General features: G+C 42.2%; 1 protein-coding gene across 1 annotated transcript in view; it reads right to left on the bottom strand.

Annotated features, from left to right (window-relative positions):
• Nucleotides 1-21,286, bottom strand: part of RHBDF2 (rhomboid 5 homolog 2) — a 107,099-nt gene that overhangs the window by 34,629 nt on the left and 51,184 nt on the right. Inside the window, exons 2-6 of the mRNA XM_081937916.1 lie at nucleotides 6,584-6,740; nucleotides 5,059-5,189; nucleotides 2,812-3,004; nucleotides 1,576-1,788; nucleotides 203-331 (exon numbers count right to left, since the gene is read on the bottom strand). Coding sequence (XP_081794042.1) covers nucleotides 203-331; nucleotides 1,576-1,788; nucleotides 2,812-3,004; nucleotides 5,059-5,189; nucleotides 6,584-6,715 — 798 coding nt within the window. The 5' untranslated portion in view covers nucleotides 6,716-6,740. The remainder of the gene's footprint in view (nucleotides 1-202; nucleotides 332-1,575; nucleotides 1,789-2,811; nucleotides 3,005-5,058; nucleotides 5,190-6,583; nucleotides 6,741-21,286) is intronic.

The raw sequence follows: 21,286 nt of genomic DNA on the forward strand, positions 1-21,286 counted from the left end.
GGCTTGAAACAAAGGCTTGCTTTGAAATGGTGCAAGGATTTTTAATGTATGGGTGGCGCAGCAGCACAAACTGAAAAAAGCGGGAACGGAGGGAGACTCAGTAAACAAGAGGGAAAGCTTTCAAAATCCATGGAAGGAGTGATACAGAGCTGTCAGAGCAGAGGAGGAGAATGTAACAGGAAGGCCATGGAACCATGCTTGCCTTACTGAAGAAGGAAGAGTCAAATGTATCTATGCCATCCACCGCATCATCGTCCATGAAGCTAGGATACATAAAGCTCCGTTTGTTGCCTCTGCGTTTTTGCACTGAAGGATCCAGAACGGAACGCCCCTATTGTAAGAAACAAATCGGAATCGTGAATGGTCAGGTTCAAAACATTTGCTGTTAATGATTCAGGATATTATCAGCAGCTTCAACTCCAACTGGAATTACTGGGATATGACCACCCTAAAGTTGCCTTCCAAATGGGAAGGTGCCTGCTAAGAGGAAGGCACAAGACTTGGCACATGAATAAACACTCTAAAGCAGAGGCGGGTTGCTCCTGGTTCGGCCCGGATCAGGCGAAACACTGGTAGCGGCAGTGGGAGGCTCTGCCCACCCGCCCAGACGCTTCTGCGCATGCGCAGAAGTGTCGCACGTGCGCCCAAACCAGTAGTAAAAAAATTGGAAACCCACCACTGCTCTGAAGCTATATCCAAACAGGTTTGAGCTACAGTTTAAGCCAAGGTTCATTTCAGCAAATCTGTTTTGTGGCACAGTTTGTTGGGTATAAGCCAATAATATTAATATTGGTTCCAATGATGAAGTAGATGGTTTTACATAGCATCCACCTTCCAGCCAAATGTTGCTAAATCTATTTCTCCATTCTTTTTCTGTGTCGTACAACAGCTCCCTCTGGTGATACTTCTATTCAGATGTTCTGAATTGAGAATATGCTTTTACTTCTGGTGTGCACCTGTTTGGGTTTCCAAGGGAAATATACCATCATTGTGTGCCTATTTGTGTGCTCACCAAACACAGCTTCTTTTTTATCGTAGCCGTTCTAAGGACAACCTACTTCATACCCCTCAACTTTAGAAAGCTTGGAATATGAAAATCATCTAAGTCTGTCAAGGTACCTCTCATGGATTCCAGAGTCCAAATACAAGCTTAGAAGGAACAGCATAACAAAATATAACGTATAACTTTTTCCAAAGCAAAGTAACTGATTCTCCAATCTCACTAAAATTAGGATTTTATGTGAAGTCTCAGAAAAAACCACCCACAGGAACTGTGAAGTAGGAGAATCCAGAAAAAACTATAAATGCCCTCCCACACAATATCACTGCAGACACATATCTCCGAAATAGGAAAATTACTTGAAGAAATAATTGCAAATTGGGATTTAATATATTTTGCAGTTCAGATTTGAATTGAAATCCTATATATCTACATTTTTTTTCCTTTTCCGGAATACTGGTGTTGCTGTTGGTGAGCAGAAAGATAAGGAAGCAGCACATATCACATCATCGACACCATTATCTAAACAAGTAAAGAACTGAAGCTCAGAGCTTTGCCACAAAACTAGAACTCACTCTGATAATTGCTGCAGCTGCCTTAAAGCTCATATGGGCCACGGATTCCCTTTTCCTGCGGGGCAGGCGGGTGTAGCCCGACCGTACGCTACCTAATGATGTTAAGGACACAACGCCAGGAGTCACAGGAGGAAGGACAGGATGTGGGGTTCGTGGACGATCCACTTCATCCGGATGCCTGAAGGGACGGCCTCGGGCCAAAGGGTCTACAATCTGAAAGGATAAAACAATTGAAGCAATTAGTCTCATACTCAGTGCTGAAATGGAACAGGAATGTTGCTTTAAATTTTAAATGTATCAACCATGGGATGGTGCCTTAGAAAAATGTTTGATTCCCCTTCCGTCATAGGATTTCCTCTGACTGACACCTCCCTGCTCCCTTTCAATCATTATTTTCCTTTGTCACTGCGTTTATTTGGTTTGCCAGCTGTACCTGCATTCTGAGTTATACGGTAGAATGAACTGTTTCTTATCAGCAATGATTTACTGTGCAGGTCATTACATCACATAACTTCTTCCTTCCTTCCTTTGTCTGTATGCAGGCAGAGAAAGGAGCTCTGCCAAGATGTGATTAATTTAGTTAGTAAGTTTGTATTTTTACTTTATTTACATTAAAGATTTTTTATTAGATTATGCCTCGGGTTTATTTTTGCTTACTTCAAAGGTATGCTTTCAAGAAATGCCAAGATCCACACTTTGTTAATTCAGGGCGGAATTCACACCCTGACATCCTCATCATCTGATATAGAGTCCTTTTAAACAGATGATGTTTCTCTCTGAGAATGTGGCCAACCATAACCCCTTTAAGTTTCCTCACAGATTTAGGATCAACTCCTTCATTATGCAAAAGGAGGCCATCACCTCAGTTGCAAATGAGTTGGGACAATACCAGGTAATTTCCTCCACAGCTTTAAGCTGGTCTCCTGAACAGCTAGATGACTTGTGTACATAGAGGGGTGCCATCTTGTTCTTCACCTCAGGTAATCCGATAAGATTTCCTCTGACTGACTGTGGATTCCCAGACCTTGCGGTGAAGTTTGTTATTACCCAATACCAGACTTTTTCACTTGGCAGTGAGCTGAACTTGGAGACCTTCAAAAGATGAAGTTCTGACTTTCTGGTGGCCCTTTCCCCTCCAGCTGCACATCCAAGTGGGATTTATAACTTCTTTTCTACAGCCAAATCTAGCACGACTGTTTGTCTGCATTACTGACTCTCTTATGCAAAGATACCTACCTTGGGCATTTTTGTCGGCTTTGGGGATTCTGTGCCTTGGAAAGAAGGCACCTCCTGGCTGCTCACTTCTATTTCCCTGTAGGCAGGTTTGAGTTTTCCATAGCGCAGGCTGCAGTGCTGAAGGCTCTTGAGCTGCCAATTCTTCTGCTTTCCGTCCCAGTCATTGCTGACGCCAAACCACTGAGCTGTTCCTCTTGAGTGTAGCAAAGAGGAAACAAACACCATAAGATAACCATGGCTTCACAAGCAACGTCAAGACTTTAGGAAAGTAACTGAGGGCATCTAATCCATGCAGGCCCGAACATTTATCTAGCTTTGCTTCCAGGAATGGCTGATCTATGGATGTGTTTTAGCAGATGGAAGGTTTGGGGGGATTGTAGGGGACACTTTTAAAGCTGACATTTTAAAGCTGACAGAATAAACATGAAGAATCGTGGATATACCATATTTTCAGAGTATAAGACGCACCGGAGTATAAGATGCACCAAGATTTTAAAGAGGCAATTTTTTTAAAAAAAGGGGTTTGCACTCTGCAGACCTCCCAAAAATGGCCCATTTTTCACGAAAATGTGTCCGTTTTTTTTCAAAAAAAAAGGGGGGGCATGCATAGCCTTTAAGAGGCTTGTAGAGTGCTCCTGAGGGCCTGGGGGGGGGCAAAAACGAGCAAAGAATGGCCCGATTTTCGCTCATTTTTGCCCTCTCCCCAGCCCCCAGGAGCACCCTAGAAGCCTCTTAAAGGCTATGCATGGCCCCTTTTGCAAAGGGGGTGGGGTTTTGGGAGGCTAAAAATGCTGTATTCAGTGTATAAAACACACCCATATTTTCACCCTCCTTTTTGGATGAAAAAGGTGCGTCTTACATGGTATTATATGGTATTCAATTTTTTTCATCAAATCTTCAAAATATGTTTAAGAAAAAATAAATAAACAGGATGTAGTCTGTGATTAAGGTACACCAATTTGATGGTGGGGCTAAGTTACTTTTTATGAATTATATTTTCTTCGGCTTATTTTCCTTTTCAGCGTCTGGAAATTATTATGGGTCTGTTCTATGGAAAAAGCCATGGCCATGCTTAACAATTGATGCGGAGAAGGAATAACAACACAACTATCTAACATACAGGTTGTCCTTGACTTACAACCATTTGTTTAAGGATGGTTCTAAATGTCCACAGCCTCAGAAAAAGTGACTTTTGACCTGTCCTTGAGGTTGCAACCCTTGCATGACCCCTGAAGTCATGTGATCGCAATTTGGGCACTTGAGCAATTAGTTTGCATTTATAACGGTTGCAGCATATTGCAGTCATTGAGAACTTCTCAGTCAGCTTCCGATAAGAAAAGTCAACTGGGGATGTCAGATTCACTTAATGACCATATGATTCACATAAGGACCATGCAATCTGCTTAATGGCCATGATGAATTTGCTTAGCGATTATGATAAAAATTTTCATAAAATTAGGTCTTATCATGCGATGACTCATTTAATGACCATATGGCTTAGCAACTAAAATCCCAATTGTGGAAGTAAGTCGAGATCTGACTATAATGTAAAATAGCTCACAAGAAATAGTTGACATTTTATCTTATTTCCCCTTCTTTGACACAGGTCTCAGTTTTGAGCAAGCCCAAGTTAGAGCACTGGCTAATCTTTTAAAACAATAGCAATAGTACTTAGACTTATATACCAATTCACAGTGCTTTACAGCCCTCTCTAAGCTGTTTTATGGAGTCAGCATATTGCCTCCAACAACCTCATTTTATCGACCTTGGAATGATGGAAGGCTGAGTCAACCTTAAGCCGGTGAGAATTGAACTGCTGGCATGCAGCAGAATTATCCTGCAGTACTGCATTCTAACCACTGAACTACCACACCTCTTAAAACACTGATTGCAAACATAACGACATTCAGTTAAACTGGGAGCCTATACATTTTCAAGAGGAAAGTGTGCTTAGTGTACCGATGAATTCAATGAGTCTACATTCATCTACCAGACAGTGAGTTTCAAAAATATCTATCCAGCCTTTTTAATGTTACTAACAGCGCAGCAAGCACAAAAATCAAGCACTCACAGTCTCACAAATTATCCTCAGCTGTCGTTTATATTTCATATTCATATTACTATTGATTTGTTTTTAAATGCTGTAAGCTGCCCAGTCATTATTATGAGATGGGCAGCTGAATAAATATAAGAAATCAGACAAATAAATAATAATAAATTAACACGTTAGGATAAAGTTCTCCTTACTTGCGAATGCTCTGGGACAATGAGGTTTGCCTATGCAAGGCGGGATGTCTTTCAAAGTTGCTGTCCCCTCTCTTCAATCTTGACTCTTGGAGGCTCACGCTTTTTTGGAGAGCTGGATTTTTTTTCAGAAGCTAAAAAGAGACATTGAGGTCATCAGCAAAGGGGATGGGGAGGACGGATTGATCCACAGCCCACTCAACTATCCACACAAATTATGAATTCTCAAGAAATCAGACTCCCTGATCAGGGAGGGATCAGGACCTTCCTCCACTTCATGGCTAGATAAGCTGGGAGAGTTAATTAGTCAGGCATAGATATCTGTGTGAGGGTAAAATGGTACATAGATCAAATTACACACTTGCCTCTGAGCAGTTTATAACCTAGGGACAAGTAAAAGAGAAAAGGAAAAAATGCAATGGAATAAGGGATGGGATGGATGAAATGTTCTACTCCCGGAAGTGCAACATTTACAAAAGGTCTCTGTAGAATACCCAAAGAACTGGCTGGAGCTTACAAAAGATTTTTCCTTATACTGTGCTTATATGATCTGTTCTCCCTTGTCACTAGCTAGTGAGTATGCACAGTAGAATAGATACTGCTTTTAAATGGGGCGACATAGCAGGTCAATGTAATAAAAGCTAAGGTAATTCAACTGGCTAATTATATTGAAGATTATTACTATAGTGGCTTTTTGGAAGACAGTCCATCTGAAGACAGATTGTCTGGATTCAGGAATGATTTTACTGAAACGTTAACAATTCTGATCAACGAGATCCAATTTAGCTTGAACCTCTAGCAACTATCCTATAAGGAGACAACATGCAGTATATTTGCATGTTTGAATACTGCAGCTAGAAGATGTGAACACTTGATACACTCTTATTAGATAACTTACATCCAGTCTCTCATCTTCCCCTTTCAGGGAAGGTTCGGCAGAAGGTGATAGACACAAAAGACCCTGGCTGAAGTAGACAATCTAGAATGGATAGATGATGGCATGGTTGTTTTTGCAGGTCACCAAGATTAAGACTTGACTGAGGGGAGTGCAGCTCCTGTTTTACCATTAGATCTTTCAGCAACGTATGAAGCTGGGGAGCATTGTATCCTTCTGCACAAAGGTTGAGAGTTAGGAGCAATGGATTTCAGTGGTCCCACTCCCTTCTCGGTGTCAATGTGTTAACACTAGTCTATGATGGTGGAGTTGAACAACGAACCAGTAAACAATCCATAATCATTCCCATATGGGAGATGAAAGCCAGTTCTTTGAGACTCAAAACAAAGGCTAATATCAGACTGCTTTCAAGAGTGAAACAGATCATAAGGAGCATTTGGGAAGTGTTTTAACTTAGAGCAACTGGCTTTTAAATACCAAAGTCAGCTTTGTGCTTGAAACAGCATGTTTTGTTTTTGAAGCAATTTTTTTGCACTACTGTAATGTACGATTATAAGAGACACCTCTTCAGATGGCACATAACAGTGGAAATCTCAGAGTTAATAGGCATTTATGGATCTTAATCATTCATACCACTGTTTTGCTGCTTTCCTCTTCAGACTTCACTGGTGGGATCATGATAGAGAGGTTAGGGGGCTTCTTGCTCTGAAGGCGACTGCTGCTGGTGCTAGAACGGCTGCTTCCATTTTTATCGCTGTCTGCCATCTTGGATCAGAAGGTATTAGTCCACCTGTAATGTGGGAAGAAGCAAGGAATTTAAAACTGAGTGCTCCCTCATGTTCATTTGATTAAAAGCAATCTTCCTCCACATTTAAAGACATCCTCTTTATAACTTCCAACCATCATCCCCAATCACCAGAGGGAAAGCAGTCCCAACATACTTTGAAAGCTCTAATTTGGGGAAAGAAGACTTAGGGAGGGGGATGGATCAACAGATCAACATTTGTTGAGCAACAGCTACAGCTGGTTTCAGGGAGGTAGAACAGCTTGCTAATGTGCAAAGGATTAATTAATGAATGAATTAGTTTTGATTTGCAGGTCTGCAACTCGAAGTGTCTAAAAACAGGTAAACAATATTGGAACAATATAAAAACTCTAAGGACACTCAGGCAAAAAGCCAATTAACAATAAGGCAAAACCACAAGTACACCATTTTCACCCTCCAGCTCGGGATTTAGACACGCAACCAGAAGGCATTGATTAATCAATATTTATTTATTTTAATTCATTTCTACCCTGCCTTCCTAAAATTACTACGCTAGTAAGGGGGATTTCAATAGAATGGTACAGGTAGTCCTCACTTAATGACAGCCTTGTTTAGCAACTGTTCAAAGTTATGAGGGGGCTAAAAAGTAATTTTATGGCTGTTCCTCACACTTACTACTGTCATAGCATCTCTGCAGTCAGGTGACTGGTGGCATTTACCAATGTCACATCATCCCACAATTACATGATCTCCATCTGTGAGCTTCACAGTCAGCTTCTAGGCTGTGGAAGGAGTCCTGGAGGTATGCAGTATTGCAGGCAAACTCTGCCCACTGCCTGAAGTTCGATCTTGATTCAGGGTTGAATCAAGGTTGATTCAGCTTTCCATCCTTCTGAGGTTGGTAAAATGAGGACCCAGAATGTTGGGGGCAATATACTGACATTGTAAACCACCCAGAGACGGCTGTAAAAAACTATGGGGCAATATACAAGTGTTATTGCTAGTCTAACAAGCAGTCAATGGAGAAACCAGCAGAAAAATTGCAAATTGTGGTCACTTGGTATCTCACTTAACAACAGGCCTGCCAGTCCCAATTGTATCTTTAAATGAAGACTACCTTTAAAGGTAATACGTGTGGTATTATTTTGTATATTTTCAGGAAATTGTGTTTAACTAGAATGGGAGATACTTCAGATTTCATATTAAAGGCCGGTATTTCTATATGAGGATATAGGACCGATGTCTGTGCAGTAGATTTAAAACTTTTTCTAAACAGAACGGAGAACCAAACATTAATGGGGTCTTAGATATAAGCAATTTGGACATGAAACAGACATTGTCAGATCTTTCCATTCTCTTTTTATAAAAATATTTTCAAGCCTTGGAGCTCTGCTTAGAAATGATGACAGGAAGCCAAGTGAAATAGTTTGGGAGCCTGGTTTTTAGTAACCTCATAAGTTACTGACCCCTTTCCTAAACTGGTAATGCCTGCAAAATAAAGTATTTAAAAAAAAGATGTTCAAACTATCTGGGTGCATTTAAAATTAATTCTGTCTTTGCATTTCTTCAGATCAAACTTAAAGGCATTATTCTCTTTTAAACCTGTCCTTGTGAATGCTGAAAGTTTTTTCCCCAAAGGCCTCGGCAGTCTTATTCCATTTTGTATTAATTATCCCTACACACACAGACAATTCTTGTACAGAAACCCGTTGCTCGTTTGACGTTTGCATCTCCTCAAGGGACTATGCCTTTAATCCAAATGTTTAAATCAATTCTTTCACACCGTTTTTAAAAACAGTTCAGTTGTTCACTGATTTCCAGAAAGAGCCCCAGAAATGAACTTTTCGTGAGATTTGGATTCAGATTGGAATCACAGCTGGTAGCTTCAGAAACAGTCCATTCCCCAAGTAGACTTTTCCAACCCTGTCAAAGCAATCATCCTAAACCTGTTTACACAAGGGACCTTCGAGGATTAAAGGTAATAATCCTGACCTATTCACACTGACCAGCAGTTGTATCATTCTCTGCAGGAAGAAGGAAGCTTCAGAGAGTCATACAAGGAACAGAACATAAACAGATGAGATTTTACAATTGCTGGATGGGTCAGCTAGGGTTTGTAGTGTCTCTTATGTGACCTCATCAGCTTTACTACTGGAGCTATTTAGGTTAGACTGCCTCAGCCTTTTGACCTATTAATACTACCATGGGAAAAGCTAACCGCTCCTAACAGCTTACACAATGGTTAAATAATATCTTACATATAACATGTAGATGGTGACTCAATTATTATATACATCAGATCACATAACAGGAGTCTCAAAGTCTCCATTAAAAAAAATAACATCTATTTTTGTTCATGCAGTCCTTAATGGGATCCATGTTGTAGCTTATATCCAAGAGAGAAGTTTCCCCACCTTATAACCAACTATTCACATTCTAATATGATAAGAATAATCTCTTACAAAAGCTCCAAGAAAGGTATGGTACACCTTTAACAGCATTAAAGAGCCATGTCCTTACCTGAGCTGCAATGGCAATATAACAGCAACTTGGGGTAAAAGATAAATGATCTTCAAGTCAAGTTTGATTAGTGACTTTACATACGGTTTGGTCTAGTTTTCCTGGTGGTGTTATATTACTGGGCAATGTTGCAGAAAAATGTCACTGCCTCATTCCAGGTTTTTAAATATATATATTTAAATAATATATTTTTATATACTCCCAGCTAGAATATTATTATTTATTAGTAATGTGGATGTGGCAAACATGATGCGCCATTGTGAGAAAACATGTCCCTCCTGTTTTACTCTTGCAGGAGAGGCTTAAGCAATAACAAAGTTACATACTCCCTGGCAAAAGTGTGTATTTATTTTCCTGTTCTTCAAGACATACCAAGTTCCGGCAAATGCATTTTTAAAAACTAACTGCAATGACACAAATAGCCGTTAGAGGGCAGTGGCCTCTTGTTATTCAAGCTTTCTCTGCTGGCCTAAAATAAACAAAGAGCCTTACTGTGGCACCTTGGAGGCTTACTGGGGAGGAGAAAAATGGTAAACAAGGAGGCTCAATATAGATTGCAGTGTTTTTATTAGGCAAGTTCAAGTGCATAGAAGATAAGCAGAGAGATGAAATTGTTAGGAATAACTAGCGTTTCTCAACCTTTGCAGCTTTAAAATGTGGGGATTCCCATAATTCCCCAGCCAGAGTGGGGAATTCTTCACCTTTCTAACTCTTGCCAAGAGCATTTTTTTAAACTACCATAGGTTTTTCAGCTTTCTAACTTTTAATTACCTGATCTGATCTGCAGTTGGATGCTGCTGTTAAAGAGTGTCACCATGGCTTTTATACCAGAGGTGGGTTCCTACCGGTTCGGCCTGGTTGGCGCAGCAGCAGGGTTTCCCCCCCCCCCCATTGTTTAATGTTCTGTGCATGCGTAAACCTATTTATGAGCAATTGTGCATGCGTGCGGACCGAACCGGCAGTAATTCCGGCAGCAACCCACCCCTGTTTTACACATTCCTTCCTCACCAATGTGCCCCTCTCCAGATAAATCAATTAAAATAATCAGAAATCCCAGCCAACGTCAGCAATGGTTCAATATAGAAAACACATGCTTTGGGGAACACTACATTAACAGGGGTTTTTAAATATATTATTTTAGCTGCTTATGAAGGATGAGTGTGTGTGTATACACACACACACACAAACAAATAAATATGGGATAGGTTCTTGTCACTCTCCTAATCATGGGTCATTAAAATAGAAAACTCTCCTTCAAGTCAAGCTAGTCTCATGGATGTTTTAAGAAGAATGTAAATATATCCTATATTCTTACCTTCTAGATTTTCTTTTTCCAGCTCCCCATTCTTATCTACACAGCCCTGGGAATCTCAGTTACAAGGATTAACCAGTCTAGTCTCACTAAGTTTTAGTGGTCAGATAAGAACAGCTTATCTGCTGAAACTTCTCTAAACTAGATTAGCAGACCAATATCTATGCTCTACACGCTTCAAAATGTATAGAGATGATTAGGATAAACAGATATATAACGCAATTCAGTGAAAGCATATTACTATAGTTTGTGTAGCATTCTTCTAATTTCTGAGACATGTGAGATATCAGGTGGGTGCTTGTGTGCGCACATTCAGTAAAATTTGAGAGCATCTGTGTCCATTTTGTCCAGCCGAGAAGCTTCCTGTATTAGTTTCATAGCTACCTTAAAGGGAGATATCTTCTTTTGGAGAAGAACAGCAAGCCTTAGTCCAGCATCCCAGCAAGAATACATTGCATGGGAGGGGAAGCCATAAATGTTTAAGAGGCCCCTCTCAGGAAGGGGGCAATGTAATAAATAATCCAGACCCTCAAGCATCCCAGGAGAATAAGCATCCTATACAGAAAATCTCAAAGTGCTTGAGCGGGCAAGAAAAAGAGCTCGTGTCAACAGAGAAAGAGGGGCTGATGCATTAGTAGTTTGCCTCATCCATTATGAATTTTGGGACCATCGCCATCTGAATATTGAGGGAGAAAATATTTATACAAGTCGATACAATCCACAAATAGGAAAACAACACCAGCAGGTATTAGAGACCACCAGAGCTGGCAGAGAGGACTTCAGTCAACCTTCCCCTGAAAAGCAGGAATAATGGTATAGAAACGCAACAAGGCAATGGTTTTTTCGGGGACCCTCGAACAGACACAGTGGATTAAAGGCCATCTTCATATATCTAATTAGCTTCTTGTGATTATCTGAGAGATCCCAGGTGAGCTCCTGCACCTCCTATGGATATTTCTTGTTCTTGGAGATCCTACAGCAGGTTATTGGAAACAAATCTTGTCATAACCATGCAGGCCTTTGCACTTCATTCAGAGGGCTAAATGCACACACTAAATGCACCACAAAAGACATGCATCCTCCTAAGCCAAATGTAACCTAAAAGTAAAAATAGTGTTCTATTTCCAGTAGGAAGTTATGCATCTAGTAAGATTATTTAACCTACCTGAAATGAATCAGAAGTTTTATTAAGGAATTGTCATCTACTTCGGAAGGCGCCCAAATAGCACTGTGTCATCCCTGCCCCCCAATTTTCCTATATGTTCAGGTTGTCGCTGGCAAGGGTCTTTGCAATTTACCTCATGCAGGAAGGCCAGACCTGAACGATACGTATCCCCAAAATGGTGTAATAGTTAAGAGGTAAGGTTAGGGGTAGCATTAGGAAGGTCCAGGTTCTAGTCTACTCTTGGCCACAAATGATCTGTGGGTGACTTTGGACAAGTTGCTCTCTCCACCAGTTGTTATTGTAAGGCAAAATAGGAAGAGAGAATGCTGTGTACACTATCTTAAGCTGCTGCGCAAAAAGCAAAATAAACGAATGAATAAATGGAAGGGAAAACTTGGCCTTACGTTCCTTTGGCAAGCAAGCAGCCCATTCACAGAGAGAATGACTAATTACACAAGAATGGCCACCAAACTCGTCTACCAGCACCACCCCCAATAATTCTCTTTCTTTGCTTTTAATCACCTAGCAAATACAATGGCAAACTACTGGAATTCACACGCCACCAGCATAATAACACGCTTCATCCGTTAGCACATAGTTGTATCTGGAGCCTGGATGACTTGTTTTTCCAGGACAGGGAAGCTGCCAAGGAGGAGCATTTAACAATGAATGGTTTACCATTTTTACAGAATGAAAGGAGGACCATCAGAAGCTGCTGCTTAGCTCCTTTAACCTCCCTTCTTCTTGAGGGTGACTGCAAGCAAGACAAGAGCTATTGTGCCCAAGGGAGCTCAAAGCCATATGATGGGATTCAGCCCTTTTGGGGGACCGCCAAGGCATTTCTTCCAACAAAAAATGGCATAAATGACGAGGCATGGCAGAAACAGAAACTTTTTCTCTCAGCAGGAAAACAAAGGCTTATCTCCACAGGAATAAAATAGCAGAAGGCAGTGAAATAATCTTGCAGGCCATGTTAGCTGGGGAATTACAGAGGTGGAAAATCCAATTCATTTGTAAGGCACCAGGCTGGATTTGGTGAAGGTGCATAAATAGAGCCTCAGCATGGAACCACAGAAGATGAGAGAGTTTTCTCTGACCGATTAACCGTACGTCACTATTTACGTTGCATTGCTGAAACGTACTGTTTTGGAGATGTGTCCGTTACATTTCTCAACCTTTCAAATGTTTTTCCAGTTTCAGGAACCCCTACAGACTCAGACTCAAATTCAGGGCAGAAGTTACAAAATTATACTTGTCTCCTGCATATGCCTGTATAGATGCATTGACAGTGTTCTTAAATTAAATTAAAGAATTAAACATCTTCCTTTCCTTCTCTCCCACCTTTGTGGATGGCTCCTGAGGCTGCTGATTCTCAGCCCAGCCCAGCCCCAGATCTTCTGTACCTGCCTTGAGACAGAGCCCCCTGGGCCACTGTACCTGCAAGAAAGGCAGGCATGTGCTGGAGGAGAGACCCCTCACAAGGAGAGGATGATTCTCTCTCTTACCACTTGCTGCTCCTCTCTCCTCTCTTCCTTAGTCCTCATTCATTCCTCAACTCAGCTCACTTTTCTGCTCATGCTGTGGTCACCTCCCTGTTTGCACCTGTATGCACAATTCCCCACCCCTGTCCAGGATATGCACATAATCCGGCAGGTCAACCCAATGTTGGAGGTTGGAAGGATTTTGTTTGGTGTCTTTTGAAAAAAGAAATCATATTCTCCAGGGAACCCCCCGTGATCTCTGATGGAAACCTAGGATTGTGTGGAACCCCAAATAACTGATATTGGTTAATATCAGTTTTATTTCAATCTTCTGCAATTTGACACCTTTTAGAAATATTGGAGTAGAATTCCCACTATTCTCAGTCATCAGGACTTGTGGTCCAACACATTGGGAGAGCACCAGACCAAAAAGACCAGCTGTTCCCATTTGAACGGCATCTTCCATCATCCCCTGCCAGGACACACAATGGGTAATGGGTAGGCACGATGAAGCCTGGGTTCCAAATACATTAGCATGTAGGAAGGCTGTATTCGGATATGAGCTTAGCAGCTGTTCATAAACAAAGTCCCAACTAAAATTTAGTTATAAGTTAGTGTTGATTATATAATGCTGCAGCACAGTCATTCCAAATCAATCTATCAACCAAGAAGCAATATTTCAGTATTTCAGGAATATAGCTAAGCAGCCACCCTATAGTTTTTGAAAAATAATCTTCATTTCTCAAGCTTCTTTCCCAAGTTTTATAACTATTAGAACATTAATCAGCTGTAAAAAAAACAAGCAAGGGTGGTTTATTTGGCTCCATCACAAAAAGCTTAGCTCATGGGTAATTTTTGGGTGGTACCAATTCTTCAAAGAGGGACAGTCTGGGATATTGGTTAAGGCACCATGCTAAAAATCAAGAGACTGTGAGTTCTAGGCCTACTTTAGGCACAGATCCAGCTAAGTGGCTTTGGTCCATTCACTCTCTCAGCCCTAGGAAGAAAGTCGTTGCAAACCACATCCGAAAAGGTAGCCAAGAAAACCTTCTCCAGACAGTTTCCAGGAGTCAAAGATTGACTTAAAAGCACATTTACAAAAACAACATTTAAGTTTCAATCCAAAATTGCATAATCTACTCCGTAACACAAACAGCCATACAACCCACAGATTGACACCCCCCCCCCCCAATTGCTCCCATAGTGAACAACTGCCTCACTTGGAACAGGTTTAATATACAAAAGAGACTCAGTTGGGATGGAAAATTTCCCTTCCAAGGTCCTGCAGACAGTCAGAAAAGAGATTTATTCTCTGTTAGCAAGGAAAAGAGTGAACCATCTAGACCAGGGGTGTCCAAACTTTTTTCAAGGAGGGCCAGATTTGGCGAGGTGAAAATGTGTGGGGCCGACCATTCAGCCTGACATTCTTTGAACCATTAACATTAAAGGCAAATGAGCTATTGACTAAACAAATAACTTAACTGCACTAATGTGAAGGGTGATACTGAGATCTCGACTGCATTATATAGGCCAGATCTGGCTCAAAAACAGTGGTTTTGATGCGCAAGATGTCATGCAGATGAAAGTATCTTAGTCTTGTCCTCACACGGTTCTTGTTAATGTTCATAACCGAGAATGTCTTCTTGGTAGAAGTAGAAGCGCTGCAGTGCAGACCCCCGACTGAGCCATCTTATCTCGTTGTGATACACAACATCTCTGTTTTCAGCCTGGATGTTGAGTAGAAATTGTTGAAACTGGCGGTGACACAGAGCTTTGGTGCGAATATAATTAATAGCCTCCATCACCGGTTTCATAACATGATAATATTTCAGATGTTTGGCACAGAGAACTTGTTGGTGAATAATGCAGTGGAGTTTTATAGCTTTGCCTTCTTCTTCGCTGGCTTTGTTAGAGACTAGGGTTGATAATCCACTTCGCTTGCCAGCCATGGCAGGTGCGCCATGCGTAATAATCCCAGTGACTTTATTCTATGGTAGTTTCATGTCATCTATGGCGGAACAAACAGAAACAAATAAATTGTCCCTCTTGTTTGGTCCTTAAGTCTCTGGAAGTCAAGTAGCTCTTCACTCACGTTCATGTCATTGTCCACTCCTCTCAAAAAAATCAATAACCGAGCGGTGTCAGATGCATCTGTGCTTTTATCACAGGCTAACGAAAAAAAGTCAAACTCCATCCTTTTGCCTCTAACTGCATCATAATATCAGGTGAAACGTCTTCAATCCTCCATACCACAGTGTTACGAGCCAGGCAAACATTGGCAAACTCTTCCTTCTTCCCAGGACAAATTTTCTCCACCATTTTCATCACGCAGTCTTTAATAAATTCACCCTCAGTAAAAGGTTTGGCGTGCTTGGCAATCAGGTTGCTATCTCGCAACTCGCCTTTGTGGCATTTTCATTTGACTCATGGGCTCGCGTGAAAAAGCGCCGCTGTGCTGTTAAAGCAGCTTCCGGTTCCTTCACTTTTTCGCCGCGTTCATTCTCGGTTAGCTTGTTGCAGTTAGCATGTTTCATCTGGTAGTGCCTCTTGATATTGAATTCCTTGAAATCTGCCACAGTCTCTTTGCAAATTAGGCAGACACAGTTGTTTTGTATTTCAGTGAAAAAATACTCCAATTTCCATTTGTCCTCGCTGTCAAGTTTCCTTTTTTTTTTTAAGTTACAGTCGCCGTTTAAGAAATGGGCACACAAGCCTTGCATCACAAGGGTCACGCAAGGAGAGTGCTGACTCATCTGCCATCTTCTGGTGAAATATAACCACCAGCTTTGAAGGCGGTGCTCAGCCAGCTATGGATGGGCAACAGGGGTCAGTTGCGGGAACCGCTGTGCGGTGAAGGAAAAAACGCTGGGCGGCAGGGATGAGTGACAGGCTGAGCCAGTGGGGAGAAGAGGCTGCGGGCTGCTCAAAATTTGAAAAAGGGTCACAACTGGCCCCCGGGCCGGACTTTGGACATGCCTGATGTAGACTATGCCAACTGTAAACTAGTACTATGGAACTGGAGAACACAATGCATCACAAGGGGAAAAGAGAGAGAGAGAGAAAGAAGACAAGACCAAAGATCATGCAGTAGTTTACCAAAGTAAGATCATTCACAGGTAGCTCTAACACTTTCCCATGTTGCCACCTTGCTAACATGGCTAGGTTGGCTTTCTTTAATCAACACGACAATCCCACTTGCTATGATTTGATTTACTTAGTCAGCATGCTATGCCTGAATCCATTCAGACTTCCTTCATTATAGAAGGATCCTATAATCAAGAGACTGAACTCGTGGAAGAATAGTAAACATTCTTTACTTAACAACCCAGCTGGTGCTTACTGAAGGAACAAATAAAGCATTTCCAACCAGACAGCATATCATCTATAAACCAATGATGGCGCCTGGGATCAAAATAGCAGTAGGGCCCACGCTGTCACAGGGGCAGCACAATTTATTATTTGTAAAAATAATCATAAAAAGTAATAAACATGAGATAAACACTCACACATTTGCACTTTGATTCAGGTGACTCTGAGGATACAGTTAATCCTCCAAGAGACTACTCTCAGAGTGCTAACGACTAGATGATTGTGGTAAATTTATGTTTTACTGGGCTGGTTTGAATCCCAGAAGTGTATGGCTAGCTTGGTGATGGTGAACCGATGGCACGCGTTCCAGAAATGGCTGCTCTGTGGGCATGTGCGCCATCACCAGCTGCTGTTTTGGTTTTCAGCGTGTGCATGCGTGCCAGCCAGCTGGTCTTTGTGCACGTTGCAATGATAGAAACCTGAAGACCAGCTGGCCAGGGCGCATGTGCAATAAGAGATTGAGCAATCATTTGCCTGGCAGTGATGGTGAACCTTTTTGGCACCGAGTGCCCAAACCAGAATGTGTATGCACCTGCGGGAGCGCCAGAAACCCAAAGACCAGCTGTTTCGGTGCCGAAAAGGTTTGCCATCGCTGGGCTAGCTGATGAGAGCTAAATAGCTTGAAATAGATCTATGCTAGAATCCCTTTATTTCTTTGTTGATAAAACATAAATTTAATATTAAAAAAGTCTTACTCCTTTTCCTTCCTTTTTCAAATAGAGTCACTGACCTCTGGTTGCCATCACAGGCTGGCAATGTCAATCTAGCTGAAGACTTCTTGGCTAAGATGGTCAGGAAACACAGTGTGGCAAATATATAACAAAAACAAATAGCACACTTTGTGGCCCAAACAGGTGAATGATCAGCTGATGGCCTCCGACCCTACTTATGGGGTTAAGGCTACTTAGAATCAGTGGGGTGGGGGAACACCTGTGAAAGGGCGAAACGTCCTTTTCATCAGCCTCGTTCTGGGTTAGTTTTATTCAAGTGAAAAGTACAGGAAGAGGCTTGCAGGCTTGGTCAAGATATTTATGCCCGAGGCAATGAAGTGTTGTACATTATTTGTACAATGCACAACTCACTAAGCCAAAATGCATAACACCCAACACACCTGTCAGAATATTTTGACCCTCTTCTCTTCCCATGAAATAAAAATACAGTGTTGCCCAATTAAATGGCTGGCAGATAATTTCCCAAATCTCACTCTGCCTAGAGCTGGTCCACATGGTCTACTGTCCTTAGCATAATGCTTTCCCTTTTTATTATACTGTTATAAATCTTGATACATTGCATTGTTTTATACAGCGGTGTTTATATGATGATTAGAGGTTAAGCAATTTAAATAATAGACTATTAACAAATTATTAAAAATACGGAAAGGAAAGAAGAAAATCTACCAATATTAACTACAATTTAGGAGATTGATATTACAAACATTAAATTATTTGGCTTTTTCACCCAAAGTCAAAAACTACATTAAAAACAAGAACGACTGAAACTCAAATCAAAGTATCAATTACATGGTAATGGTATTGATTTTAAACTAATTATTTAATATTAAAATCTTGCATTTTTTATATTGCTAAAAAGAAAAAAAGATAGATGAAGCAAATCTAGCAAAAGTTAAAATACCTAAAAAAAAATGAAAAGGAAAAAAAGGGCTTTGAAAGACTATCTGAAGGACAGTGAAGAAGATGCACTGAAGCTAGTATAACCACGTGGGTTTACTTACCACGGGAGAGACCAAACTGTCCTACATGAAGCCCAAATGAGGAACAGAAATGAGACATGGGAAGACAAAGAATTACATGGCCAGTACACAGGGACGTGCGGTCAGGGGAGGCAAGGTAGGCAGAGCCTCACCTCTCTTCATGAAATAATAGTATATAATATTATATACTATATATATGTTACTGTGAAAGTCCGAAATCTGGTGAATGTCGACATTCACCGGTGAATGTCGACATTCACATAGTCGCTTGGTGTATGTCCGAAATATTTGCTAAATACCCTTATCCTCTCGACACCCTTACCCTAATACCCTTACCCTAATACCTCGGCTCCTCGCTTCCTTTTAAGCGTCTTCTATTCGCGGACTTCTTTTTTTAAAAAACCTGCGATCCTGCACGGTTAGAACGAGTAGTTTCCAGGACCGCGAATTGAAAAGCAAAAGTAAAGCGTTACGCTGAATCCTTATATATATGTCACCGTGAAAGACCGAAATTGGTATGTGTCGACATTCACCGGTGAATGTCGACATTCACCAACATTCACCGGTGAATGTCGACATTCACCAATTTCGGTCTTTCACGGTGACATATATATATAAAATATTATAATATTATATACATCCGTCCGGCCACGCCCGGGAGCTGCGAAGGCAGAAATGTTGTCGGCGCTCCCGGATGACGAAGCCATGAAAGCGACTGGGGAACGACGAGAACCTTCCTGCCTCTGCTGGACTTTGTGCAAGTCCAGCAGAGGCAGGAAGGTTCTCGTCGTTCCCCAGTCGCTTTCGAGGACTGCAGAGCGCGAGCCGGCAGAGCACGCTCAGGAGGGCGGGGAATGGGATCACGTGTGCTGGAGGCTGAGGCAGCCTGAGCCTCCAGCACACGTAGTCCCATTCCCCGCCTTCCTGATGACGTCACCAGCCTCACCAGCCATAAACCTCACCGCACGTCACTGCCAGTACATTAAAAAAAAGCAGGCCGAGCAAATAACAAGAAAACAACAATGGCTAAGAACAAGAAAGTCGAAGAAAGAGACAAGAGGGGCTAATTCTGACTGCAAAAGACAGCCTTAAGAACAAAAACATACAAAGAAAGAATTGAGAAGACAGCGACAGCAACAGACAGAATGTGCCATCTCTGCAAGGAAGCTGAAGAACAGTGGACCATCTACAGTAGTTAGAAGGAGATGGCACAGACTAAGTACAAACAGTGGCATGGTTAAGTCTGGGATATTGTGTGACAGAGGCTTGTCTGTTTTAATTTTAAAACTAAAGAGCACTTTAGTGTCTTCCTTTTCTATTACTTTGTTTTGTGGTTCCACCAGTTCTTGCTTGCAGACAAATAGTGTTTCTTGCAGATTTTCCATGGACCATTGTTGCTACTTTGTTATGCTGTTCTTTGTAGTCGGTCTGTGCCATCTTCTTGCAACAGCTAACTAGCTGGCCCACTATTTTTCAGCTTCTTTGCAGAGGTGGCATTTGCTATCTGTTGCTGTCTTCTCAATTCTGCCTTTACACATTTATTCTTAAGACTTGGTCTTGTGCAGTCGGAATTGTCCCTCTGTCTCTTTCTTCAACTTTCCTGTTTTTAGCTATTGCCAGGCTTGTTATCTGCTTTGCCCGCTAGTTTTTGTTTTTAGTGTATTTAAATGGCCATGTAATACTTTGACTATCTCTGTTCTACTCTTCATCAGGTCTTTTTTGTACATGAGTTTGGTTTCTCCAGTACTCAGTAGGCCTTCATGTCATACTGGCTTCAGTGCATTTTCTTCACTGTCCTTTAGATATTCTTCCAGCGTCTTTCTCGAATTACCATGTTTTTGGAGTATAAGACACAACTTTTTTCCCCTTAAAGAGGGTGAAAATTTGGGAGTGTCTTATATACTGAATGTAGCCCCACCCACCCACCTGCCTCCCAGCAATTTACTCCTGTGCAGCAAAGGGGCTGCGGGGGGGGGGGGGCTTCAATAAGCAATCCCTGCAGCCTGTAACAGCTGAGGATCAGGAGAAATTGAAAGTGAAACTTGCTGTTTGCTCCACCTGGCAAATTGCTGGGAGGCAGATTTTTTCTTGTACTAATCAGGCTATTTGCTGCAAGGAGGTAAGTCAACAACTACCGTGTTTCCCTGAAAATACGACATGTCCTGCTAATAAGCCCAGGCCTGGTTTTTGAGGTGGGTGTAAATATACACCCTCCCCCCAAAATAAGCCCTAGTGCAACAATGGCAAACCTTTTTTGGCTCGCATGCCATAAGTGGGGGGAACGCAGGAGGGTCGTGTGCAGGCGTGCCGCACCCATAATGCAATGCGCGACCCCCACAGTGCACATGCGCGCACCACAGGTACAATCCCCCCCATTTTTGCATGCTTTTTTTGCCCTCCCCAGGCTCCAGAGGCTTTATAGGAGCATGGGGAGGGCGGAAACAGCTTCCCCCGCCACCCCAGAAGCCCTCTGGAGGCTTCAGGGACCTTCAGGATGCTTCCCGGAAGCCTCTGAAGCAGTCAAAACGATCCTCCGAGCAAACTGGAAGTCACTTCCGGTTTGCTCGGAGGGTCGTTTTGAGTGCTCCGAAGGCTTCAGGGACCGTCAAGAGGCTTCCCTGAAGCCTTCGGAGTGCTCAAAACGACCCTCCGAGCAAACCGGAAGTGACTTGCGGTTTGCTCGGAGGGTCGTCTTAAGCGCTCCGAAGGCTTCAGGGACCGTCAAGAGGCTTCCTTGAAGCCTCCGGAGCAGTCAAAATGACCCTCCGAGCAAACAGGAAGTCCATTCCCGAACTTCCGGTTTGCCCGTAGGGCCAGTTTTTTGCGCTCCGGAGGCTTCAGGGAAACTCATGAAGCCTCCAGAGGGCATCCGGGGGGGCGGGGGAGGCTCTTTTTGCCCTCCCCAGGCTCCTATAAAGCCTCTGGAGCCTGGGGAGGGTGAAAATGTCTTTAAAAAAGGGTGAACTCAGCTGGCCAGCATGCACATGTGCGCTGGGCAGCTGACAGGGCAGC

The sequence above is a fragment of the Natrix helvetica genome, assembly GCF_964273705.1.
Source record: "Natrix helvetica genome assembly, chromosome: 1".
NCBI classification, from domain to species: Eukaryota; Metazoa; Chordata; class Lepidosauria; order Squamata; family Natricidae; genus Natrix; species Natrix helvetica.